Below are 12223 nucleotides of genomic sequence, written 5' to 3'. Positions count from 1 at the left end.
GGAGATTAAAAATGTGGAGAAACTGATTGTCTCTTGGCAATTAAATAATTTCCTTCTTGAATGCACTATTTGTCTGCACATTCTTTTTTACTCCAGTTCAACTTCTTTTTCTGCTAAAATTTTTGTAGGGTCTCACTGGAGGTATTTGATAGTTGTTAAAAGAAAAATGTTTTTTGTTTGTTTGGTTTTTTTTTCACTGACATACATTGTCATGTGTGCTAGAAACTAGCCACCTGACTCTGCCTTTGTGATTCTTACACCAATATTTGAATTTTTAACTAACAGCTGTACTTGTTGTTTATTGTGAATGAAAAATATTTCAGGCTCCAAATTAACATCTGAATAAAAAAAATCCATTTTATGATAGACTCGAATTATTAACGTTTGCATTACAGTGTGAACAGAGTGAACACGAGGCTCAGGTTTATTTTGTTGGGCTTTGGATCGGGTCTTATGTGCCTGAATAAATATCAGTAAATTGTTCCTGTGCCAGGACTCTCTCAGCTGAGCTGCAGAACAGAGACTGACACATTAGAGGCTGGAGGGAAGCGAACCACAGAACTGTAGTCAGTTTAATCCTAGTTAGTCTCACCTACTTGCCTTACTTGCCTTATGTGCATTCATTTGCCTTTGTAGACTGGGGCTGAAGTGTAAGCAAAGAGATGGTTGAATATCCAAGAGGAGGAAGAACTGGAGCCCAGGTACAGTCAGAGGCAGCACTGTTGTTGTAAAACCACTGCTGTGAGTCAGGACCATCCCTTGGCACCTTCTTAAAGTTGTGTGTGTCCTGACCATGAAATCCTCAGTGGCTGTGGGAACACTGGGAAGAGCCAGTTTCTTGGCCCAGTTGTAGTACTTGTTAAGAAAAAAAGTGTAACTAATAGAATATTTAATGGTGTCTGTTGTGGGCAATCCTCTTTCTGAAAACCGTAGAAGGGGGTGCCAAGTGCCACGTGCACCAGTGTTCTGGTCAGAGGTACCTGGCTGGAGCAATTGTTGTAAACTGCCAGCCCCTCCTGATTTGCATCCTCTGGAAGCACACAGCCCCATATTTCCAGCTCCTCATTGCCCTCACAACACTGCCAGGTAGGACTCCTTCCAGATCCACCTGCCTCCTCCTGAGTGGTGCAGTCTGCTTTTGTTTCTTGAAGGGAGTGGACATGCAGGCACAGACTGCATTTGTTAAAATTCTTCCAGTAGCATACTGAAGACAGCGTGGTAGAAAATAGAAAACCTGACATGGTGTTGTTTGTACCCTTCTCCTTGTATTTTAGGTAGATGCATGTAATTGTATCTGCCTGTCTAAACTTTTATTCCACTGGAAAAGCCAGGGAAATTTTTCCCAGCCCTCTTGTTTTAGAGGGGAAATGAGGTTAATTAAAAAAAAAAAAAAAAAGGTAATAGTCTTATTAAGCCACTCAAACTGAGGACAAAGTGCTGGGAAAAATGGGAGCTTCCTGTATTTAACAAAAGGTGCCCCTTTCAACCATCTGTGGCAATCTGTGCAGCTCATTTGCAAATGCTGTTGATCCCTGAAGGAATGGAGTTGTCCCTCATGAGATCCTGCACTGATCTTGACCAAGCTTTGCCAAAACAGTTCCAGGGTTGTTGTGTAAGGGGAAACATGAGCCACAAATGGTGCAGGGACTCCTAAATAAGAACGTTGCCTAGCAAACAGTGTCCACTTAGCGAAAGGTACACCTAAATCATACTAATTGAATGCTGTAGGATCAAGGTGAACAACACACACCTGTCTCTCAGCTGTCTGCATGTCCTCTCTTTTCCTGACACACGTTCTCCTCAAATGGAGAGAGGAGATGGAGAGGAGAAGGTCATGCAGACCGTGTCTGCATTTAGTCCTTGAAGGCGTAGGTTCCCCTTAGTGGAAGAATATAGAAGTTCTGAATTTGTGACTACTGACCAGTAAATGAAACAAAGCAGGAATGGTGTAATTATTTCAGTTTATACTCAAAGAGAAATACTTAAATCTTTTTGAGCTTGCACTCAAAGAGAATGTACAGTGAGTCTTGGGGGGTAAGGGGAGTGAGGAGGGCAAGCAGTACAAAATTGAGAGGAAGTGTTTTTGCAAAAAAAAAAAAAAAAAAAACAAAACAACGAACTTTGAGTTCTGATAAACAGATAATAGGAAAAAGTTCTCATAATCTGTAAAGACACCATTTTATCCTTTCAAATTACTCATTTAAAATAACCAAAGCAGTTTCATAATTAGGACAGTTTATTAATATCCTTTTGCAAAGTATGGTCTGAAAAGATCAAACATTCAAGTTAATTGGATTCCTGATTAAAAATTTGGGGCTGGCCTCCACTGCTCTGTAAACATCTCTTTCTGTTGTTGGTTTTGTTGCTATCCTGCCTGGTATTAGAGATGTATCAATCTACCTACCGACTTACCCAGCTACTAAAGAAATTAGCCTGTATGGGAAGAGAAAATCTGTTATTAGATACTTTCTGGCATTGCTTTTCATATTTGTTGGCTTCCTTAAATTTTCTTCAAAGACTGTTGTGCCTAGTACCACTACTAGTCGACTGTTCTTGCCATTTTCTTGGAAAGCAGACAATGAACTTTGAGCAAATGTTATCAGCTGCCAAGTTCAGTGGAAACGGATGGTTTATACTGAAGCTGGAAGCAAACAGAGGTTGATGCCACAGTAGATTCCTCTGATCTTTCCCTGACTGCTGCCTCCTTTCAGAAAAATAAAGTAGGAAAGGTAACCAGTCACGGCTTACATGAGGCAGCAGCAGGTTCTGTTTCTCAACAGCTTCTAACGAAAAGGAAGCTCAGCTGGAGAGAGCACAGCCTCTGGTGCGGAGACCTCCTGTAGTCATAGATGTCTGATACAGAATCAAAAAAAAGAAAGACTTCTGACTTTTCACAGTATGTGTGTCAGTAAGAAGAGCTGATTGAAATTTTTTAAGAGAAAAATGCAGACTTGACCACCCTGCAGCATTCTATAAACATTTCATTTTACTGCTTCTATCTAAGACAAAGAAGAAAAGGAAAGAAAAGGAGGAGATGAGGAAAACAAATTTCAGCAGCATTTAGATTTGACATTTTCTTTGTGTTTATTTTTTTTTTTAGTATCGGGATGAAGGGAGTGTAAGATTATTCAGAACTGCCAGCAATATGGTAAATCGGTTGTTTACAGAGTTTTGCCAATAGGGTTTGTGACACAGGAGATTTTTTGACTGCGAGTATAAGATTTGCTATTAACATTGCTGTGATTCAGATAGATCCCTTACAATGCTTCAGGTATTCACTGAGTTGCTAGGAAAGTTATCTTCAGCATTCAGATCTCAGTAAATGTAAAGTTGTGTTCAGATGATCTGTTTGTATGGGTATCATTGTAATAGGAAGTACACAAAACTATTAGACCTGCAGTTTTGTAATAAGCTTCCACAAAAAGAGATTTGGTTGCAATATAACTGGTGCAAAAGGGATGACACCTTTGATTAAGGAAATCTTCATGGAGATGAGCTCATCACAGAGACAGCACATTTATTAAAGCCTATATCAAGCTATAAGGTACAGCGGTGTTGTATAGGGATAAAGCAACCCTGACAAAACTCCACATAGAAAAGCTGCTGAGAAACTTTGTGAGGAAGTGGTACGAGTCTCTTCTCTATACAAGGAATAGGCTGGACACAGGGAGACAAAGATGAAAGCACATTCCTGTGCATTCTTCCCAAAGAAAAGCTGATGATAGGTGCCACTCTTCCAGGATAGTGGTCCACTCCTAAGACATCCACTCAGAAGGTTTTATCCTCAGAGGAAAAGACATTCATTTTAAATATCCTCCAGCTAAAAATATTCCATAACTCTTTGAGGTTTACTCATTGTAAATGAGTAGCAACAATGGGTTTGGATTCATAAAGAAAAGATGGGGTATTCAGAGCTCCAAACATATTTAAATTATAGAAAGGAAACTAGTTTAGCAACTGTAGGTATAAAGGCATTCAAAGAAAACCCCAACTTGTCAGATGTATGGGAACTGCTGAATCACGGCCTGAACCTCTGATTGATAACCGAGGCGAGCAATGAGTCAGCCATGGAGCACAGGTGAAGGCAATTCACCTGTGCTGCAGGAAGGAATGGAGCCTGGCTCCACCTCTCCTAGAGCCATTTAAGAGCTGACCACCAGTGGGGAAGGATCTCTTTTGGAGATCTACTCCCCTGGAGTTTCATAGAGAGCCGAGGATATGGGTAAGCATTCTATCTATTCTGTTTTGGTATAATAACTGCGTAGCCAAACTCTCTGGTACATTTCATAACTATAACATCTGTACGTTCACTGATTATGCATCAGGTCAATGAGCAACAGTTACATGTAGCCTGTCAGACAAAAAGTTCACCTACTTGTGAGCTTTTGCTTTTTAGATGGAGACAGAAATGAAAAATTGCTGTTGAAGCGACCAGTGACTCTCTTTCTTTCTAGTACCGTTATTTTTTAAAATAAAATACATTGAGGGGAAAAAAAAGAAGAATAAATTTAGAGAGGAAAAAAAATAACAGATCTGTCTGTGTCCCTAGCACAGCCTGTCACTGGTCAGCAGGACTGTGCCTTGACTGCACAGCATGGAGAAAAAGTGAGGGAGCAGCTGTATTTTGGTCACCACTGAAGATATTTAGTGAACGTCACTATGAGCTCTGCTGTAATGAGAGTGTGTACTGTGGGCTTTTTTGTTATGCAGGCTTTATAAAGTGAGTGAGGAGATGAAAATGAGAATCTCTGTGATACTAGTGAATGGTCAGGCTAATTTTTAGGCTTATGATTTCACTGGGAAGTCCTTTGTTCTTTTGGGTGGATCTTCTGCAATATGTGTGAGTAGAACAGCAAGAGAAGTCAATTCATAAAGAAACATGTTCAGTGTATTTGTGAATATCTTCTGAATCTAAGAACTAAACCATCTCTTGGTCACAATTTGCAAAGAGATTGAGAGAGTCCTCAGTATGCTTTGGGTTCTGACAAATCTGAAGTATTCGTTTAGATTTGTACATTGCCCCCAAGATGGATATTCCTGTCAGTTCAGTGTTGTGGCAGAGCTGCTGCCTGCAGGACTTCATATGATGATGGGGAGAGTTTAGGTCCTTCTCCTGGCAGTTGGGAAGAGATTCTGGATACCTGTCACCTACAGGTTGCAGTCTTCATTAGTTTATTGATGTGCCAAATGATGTTTATTGACTTTTCTGTCCAAAGTAAAGCTTGCATTTGTTTGTTATGGCTTTCATCAAGTTCATAGTTAAATTCCTGGTTAATGATATTTTCCCACTATTAACAACCATGTGTTACTAATCATGACTATCTTTGCAGTCAGCTGTGGAAGCCAAACTGTATCAAAATAAGCAGTTTTCTTAAGATGTTGTTGCACTGAAATGCCTATCCAGAGTTGTGAAAGGGAATTGCTAAAGATCTCATAATATATTCTGTGATGGCAAGACAGATTCTTCAGCCGTGGGTAGATGCATGTCTGCATCATCAGTTCAAATTCACAGTCAGCAACTGGATTCTCCCTTTTATTTTTGTTGGACACAAAACTCCTTCTGAGGCCTCTTTGGAAGAAAAATGTTGTGGAGCATCATTCTGGTTTCTGAAGGTTAAATTGAGTCTTTAGTGTTAACAAAAGAAAGGCCTGTATCTGAAATGCTAACTGATACAGATTATTCGCGTATGCTTTTTCTGGGATTCTTGCTACTTTGTTGCTTTGGTGTGATATTACAGTGTATCAGCCTCTATTTTCTCAAATCTGTGGGTGTACCTAAGATTTACCACCCATTCATGTGCTCTCGCTAAATCTGAGTTGGTCTTTTGCCTACTGTGTTTGAGCCTCAGTTCAGTGAGAAGATGTCTGAATTTTAGTTTGCCTCTGCTGCATGTCAGGTCAGAGCTCAAGCAGGAGTGAGGCATCACACATGTACCACAAGTTTCCTGGTCTGAAGAGCCACCTGACTCCTTCCATACTCAAGTAGGAGTGACAGTGACTATAAGAGAATGGTCCAGGGTTTTGGTGCTATTGTAGCTTTGAGTTAATCTGAAAGTGGAGTTGGAACAGCTTTTTTTTCTTTCTTTTTTTTTTTTTTTCCCATGGATTGCCATTATCACCTTTATGTCCAAGATGCAGTTTTCTTTCTGATGTAACACTACACAGAATTTCTGAAGAAACACAGGATCATCATTCTTTGTTTTATTCTCTTGCATTCTATTCTCTCTGCATTCATGAATGCAGAAAGTGAAGCTTTACTGCATTGTTTAAAAACTGAAGGAATCTGGAGCAAACCTGTTGATGGAGCTTATTTTCTTTCCTGTCTTTGTAGAATGAACTTCCATTAAGTGTAAAGTTGGGGAAAACACAGCAGTGCAAGACTGATGGATAAGCTAATTTAAAAAAAAAAAAAAGTACAAGAATAATATTTCCTATTAATGTGTTTTCCGTTAACATGAGGCTATCGTGGTTGCAAAGGAGCTTTGAGTGGATGTGGCTGTAAGGGTTAATGAGATCTCTCACTGTCTTTTCTGCTGATTATTCATAAGGTGATAAATTCTTCTGGGCTCAGTGTTTTGCCCAGTATACTCACAGTTAGTTTAGACTGTTGAATAAGGACCCTGAATTTCAGAGCTGATGCACATCTCCTGCAGCCTTGGAGGTCAGCAGCATTTAAGTATGTAATAGGTATTCAACAGTTCTGACAGTGAAACAATTTGAGTTCTCAAATTCAGAATCTTCAGGTTTTCTGTGCCTAAATGAAACCACACATGTTGACTTCAAAATATACTTTGGTTTACAGTCTTGTAACAAAATAAGTTTCAGGCCACATAGAGTACCCAGAATCTTAATGAAGGTGAATTGTTCTAAAATATTTGCAGAACAGAAACTGCAAAGTGTTTGCAGAATAATAACAGTACATGTATATGTATCAGTCAGAACTAGAGTTCTGCATTGTAGGTATAGGAAATGCTTTTGGGATAAGATATCAATGAGATAAAAATCAGCTTTTTATGTGACATTGGCCTGCTGGTTCATGGTAAGCGTTACTTACTTTAGCTTTCCTGACCAAGGCCTGCTGCTATTTATTGAACACAAGATGCTCGTAATAGCATTGCTAGCGACACTGTGAACCACAGAATGTGACTGAGAAGTATATTAGACTGTGAAATAAGAACTATGAAGAGAGTGTTTCAGACAGAATACCAGGTGTTACTCACGATATTACTGAGTTATCTAAATAGCAAATACATAATAATGCAGGGAGAGGAGAATCTTTGTCTTACGTATATTTTTTAATTTTTCATTCATCTTAGTGTTTCACTGAATTGCATTATTAATATTTAGAAAAGGCTTCTACATATATGCAGTGATTATTTCCAGATGTTTCATATACTAAAATATGTGGTGAGATGTATGAGAATGTTTTAACAGAGCTGCTCAGTGTGATACCAAACACAGATCTAACGTAATATAATATAGCTGAGAACACTTTTTTTTGAACTCTGAATATTGGGATTCACACAAAACTTAAAGAGCAGAATTGGTTTCAAGTAAACAGAATTGACTCTGAGAAAACATCTCTTTAGAAACATACATATCTTCAGTCACTATATTATCTTTACACTAGAAGAGCTCTCAAGGCAGATTAGTTGCATATTGTATGTTCTTGAGTGAGGTAACACATTTCTTGGTAGTCAAGTGAGAATTCACTTTGCTTTTGATGGGGACTATGCTCGCTATTAAATATGTATTAAACTTCAATGAAAGGTTGCTGTTCATACTGCTTCCCATATAAAGTATGTAAGAAAATTAGATGTTTTTAGAAATTCCCAGGTAACTGTGCCACCACTTCTCAGGATATAGCAAATTCTCAGATTGTTTAGCTGGAAAAGTAATGTTAAGGATAGTTGCAGCTGCCAAAGTCTGGAAACTCTGAGTTACATCTGACATTTCATTCTTCACCTTAACTATTGAGCCTTGGCCATTCATTGGTTTTTCACAGTGCTTTGGAGTTAGAAGGGAGTTTCACAGATGAAAGATGAAAATCAAAATAAACTCCTTTATCAAGTAAACCTTGCAAGGGCATTCTGTATTTTAGAATACACAGGGAGTTGATTGTGATATAACATACAACACGAGGGGGTTGGAATAAACAATTTATTCTCTATTGTTAGGGATGGCCATGCATAACTGACTTATGGCTCTGGTTTGCTCCGCCACTTGTTACATGTGTAGTCATCCCTAACTCGTACCAAAAATAGTTTATCACGCTCCTGCATTGCATAGTTTTTATCAAGTGTTCTCTCATTAAAAACCTTACTGGGAGATTGAACATTTCAAGATGCTGGCAAACGTTTATGAAAGCTTTCCCCAGAGCTTGGTCTCACTGAGTTGAGTCTGTGCTGACAGCAATCACGAGATGGCTCCTGATAGACATAGTCTAGTGGGCAGGTAACAGTCATCATCTGACAGTAAATAGCAGGTTTAGTGCCAAGGTCAAAGGCTGGTTGCTCAGAAAGCCTGTAGGCTGTGGGGGCTGTCTGGAGCTGGGAGCATGGTATGGTGTCACTGCCCACACTGTGCAATGCCTGCCCACACCAGGAGAGCGACTTTTTTTTTCCTGCTGGTAATTCAAGACCTTCCATGAGCCCTCAATTCTTTGAAAAACAAACAAGGCCATCTGCCAGAGAATTCCCTGGCCATCACTGTGATAGATGGATCTACATCTGTAGTCATCCTCTTTATAGCTATTTGAAGGCTTTCATTTGTAAGTATCATCTGAATCAGGTATTCATCCTTGTGCTCCCTTCCTGAATGAAGTTCAGGGCTGCGAAGCTGGAGGGTCTGAAGTGTAAGTCTTAGGAGAAGCAAGTGGCAGAGGGAACTTCTGGGGGGATTGGTCAGTCTGGAGAAGAGGAGGTTGAGGGGAGATGTCTCTACTCCCTGAAAGGAGGTTATGGTGAGGTGAGAGCCGGCCTCTTCTCCCAAGTAGCAGCGATAAGATGAGGGAGAATGGCATTATGTTGCACAAGAGGTGGCTCAGGTTGGGTATTAGGAACAATTTCTTCTCAGAAAGAGTGGCAAGGGAGTGGCTGCCCAGGGAGGTGGTGGAGTAACTGTCCCTGGAGGTGCTCAAGAACTGTGTGGATGTGGCACTGAAGGACGTGATTGGGGGTATTGATGGTTGGATTAAGTGGTCTCAGTGGTCTTTTCCAACTTCAGTGATTTTGTGATTTTATTATTTTGGGTGGCTGTACACATCTAAAGCACAGCTCAAGTCATTTCGCACAGTCTCCTGAAGAGGGGTTGCATTCTTGGCACCAATGGGGTAAGGCTTTCCTCACCGTTTATTTTAGGCCGTAACTGGAGGGAGTCCACTTGCATGTCTTTGTGGCAAAGCATCTTGGAGAGCTCTGTAGGGCCTGGAGCACCTGCAGGGTGGTGGAGATGGGCTTTGGTCAGCAGCATTCCCCAGCTTGCTTTGCCGGGAGAGTCTACTACAGACCAACATATTGATTGCTGCAGTGATATTGCTCTGATGGGAAAAACGTTGGTGTTTTGTAAGGATACTTTCCATTAAATGCATGGTCCTCCTGCACATTCGTCCACGTTGGTGCAGATATTCCAGGCTACTTCACCTTCCTCCTTAACAGGAACAGTTTAAGCATAGACCTTATTTCATTGTTATCACTCTCTAGCTTAGTATTACCGATGAAAGTTCAATTGTATGTGAAGTGACTGTTAAAGCACCGAGACTCATCCGGGGGTCTGGGCCTTCCCTCCCCTTTTTGCTTCCAATTGTGCTAAATCCCTTAATGTTGTGAAGAAAGCGTACCATTCATCAGGTAGAGTGTTGGAGGCCAGGGTGCAGATAACCGCTTTTACTGCATATGAGACATTGCAGTCCTGTTCTTAAGAACTGCCAGGCAGATTGGGAATCACGGTCACGGTTAATAGCAGCGAATTGCCAGCAGTTGATGGGTGGGTAGTCACTCCTTTCAGTGGTTGCCCCCTGGGGGAGAAGGTAGAAAAACAGAGGGAGGGAATTAGAGTGACTTTGCACAGTTGAGCAGGTTCATGCCGCTGGATCAGTGGCAAGCATTGGCAGGGCTCCACTCTGGGGAGGCTCACAACAACATCACAGTCTCATTTTTACCAATTGGTGTTGCTATAGCCAGTGGTGCACAGGGGGAGAGCAAGGAGAAGGGGGGAGAGCTGGGGGAGAGGGAAAGCAAGAGCCTGGGCTAAATTAAACAAACAAAAATGCTTGTAAGTAGTGTTTAACCCATAACCGTTTGCCCAGTGCTGCTAATTGTGCTAAACTATATATCTGAAGTTCAGTGTGTGATTAAAGAGTTGGCTCACAAAGTCTCTGCATAACCTTAATTTTTTCAAGGTTCTTTGAGTGTAGAATGGCTTATAATAATGATTTTGACTAATACGATTTTTGACATGCAACTTTAATGCTTAACCTTAGTACAACTCCAGAGCATTTCATGTGTATTCAGCTGTAAAGAGTGATGATTTAAAGGGATAATATAAGAAAAAGGTCGTTCTAGAATGAACCTCTAACAAATTGCATAAAGGAAGCTTATTATTCCATGAGTAGAGAGATATGCAGCTTTTCTGATCATTTTTCTGCTTGGTTCAAAAAATTGTTGAGACATGATTGGGGAAAGAAACACAAAAAATGAAATGGAAAACTGCAAGCAGTGAACATTCTTTTGATGGTTATGATTTTGTTGCCACTAAAAATACTCTTCAGTAATGCGGTTGTTCATCTGTCTTCTTGTTTTGGGTGAAGAATTCGTTCCAATAAGAAAATGCTGTTATTGGTTGGAGGATTGCCTCCTGGACCTGACCGGCTACCCAGCAATTTGGTTCAGTATTATGATGATGAAAAGAAGACGTGGAAAATACTGACAAGTAAGTGGTTTATTTTTGTACAGTTTTCTTGATGGGTTTAAAAACATGGTTAATCAAATTAGACACTTTATTGATTTGTTTCTCTTCAGAGATTTGTTTATGTATCACAAGGGGCTTCACAATGGAGCAATAAATTGAGATTGCAGAAGATGCTAATTTTATAATAGGATAGGCCTAAATTAACATTGGCTTAAAATCATTCCAGTAAGTTTTTTAAGTAAACTTGTAAGTCTTCCATCCTGTGACATGAATGCATGCATATTTATGTAGATGTGAACAAAATCTAGTTTAGGAAAAAAATAAGACAATGTTTAGTCAGTTTTCTCACTCAGTTACCTGGTGAGTCATTTTACTAGAGCACACCTTCAGTTCTCTTCTGCATTTTCATTTCCTTCTTCCAGCTTTATCTGTTGTCTGCAGTCATTAAAGAAAGATTTTCTTTGTACTGTTCTGCATCCACTGCTGGCAGAAACATTGGTGGAATATGTGAGCTGCAGTATACAGTGTATGGTGGCTTCTATCACAGAATTTCTCCCCACCTTCTTTTGAAGGTTGATTGTGTTTTAGAGCATGTATTTTGCCTGGAGCATTGAGGACTTTAGAACTTATTGTTGGTTGCGATTCCCAGTCTAACTTGGTCATGGAATCAAATCATAGCTTCTTGAGTGCAGCAGGCTGTGTGCATTAGTCCCCTTGTGGCTAAACTGGCTGCATTGGTCAATAAAACTAAATTTTAACTGTCAAAATTGCCCAAAGCAGTATAGATAAAATAATAAATGAGCAATTTTGATCCATAAATCAAAGCCATCCTTCTAAAACTGGACAACTGGTAAAACCTGGATTTCCTAATATACATCCTTATTTTGAAATAAAATCACATTTTACAGAATTCTGTTCTTCATCTGTTGTCTAAACCTTTTAATGGGATGCATTCATGTTTAAATTATATGCACAGATTAGGAAGAAATAGAATTAAAAAGACTTATGATGCATTGAAACAATGCCTCTGCAAATTGCCTTATCCTATGAACAATTTAGGAGCTGTTCTCAAAATGCTGCACCATAAAGACTTGCTTAGAATTAGGTGCCCTGGGTTAATAATTGAAGGCATTATTTAAGAATGGAAATTATAAAGGGGAAATATGAACTGTATACTGTGGAAGTCTACAACATTCATGCTAAGGAAGGGATATGCTACGCCTCACGTTTTTTAGAACAGTAGAATAGGGTACTTAGCTCTGAAAGTAAAAGAAAATTCTAAAAATGGTCAGTGAAAAATAATATTATGTAGAAC

General features: G+C 39.7%; 1 protein-coding gene across 1 annotated transcript in view; it reads left to right on the top strand.

Moving 5' to 3' along the window:
- The window catches only part of KLHL14 (kelch like family member 14), a 60310-nt gene that overhangs the window by 5508 nt on the left and 42579 nt on the right, over window positions 1-12223 (top strand). The window contains exon 2 of the mRNA XM_085220987.1: window positions 10808-10929. Coding sequence (XP_085077113.1) covers window positions 10808-10929 — 122 coding nt within the window. The remainder of the gene's footprint in view (window positions 1-10807; window positions 10930-12223) is intronic.

This window comes from Meleagris gallopavo, chromosome 3 (genome assembly GCF_905368555.1).
Source record: "Meleagris gallopavo chromosome 3, MGAL_WU_HG_1.1, whole genome shotgun sequence".
NCBI classification, from domain to species: Eukaryota; Metazoa; Chordata; class Aves; order Galliformes; family Phasianidae; genus Meleagris; species Meleagris gallopavo.
The sequence above is the reverse complement of the archived record's forward strand: the minus strand, read 5'-3'. Positions and strand labels throughout refer to the sequence as shown.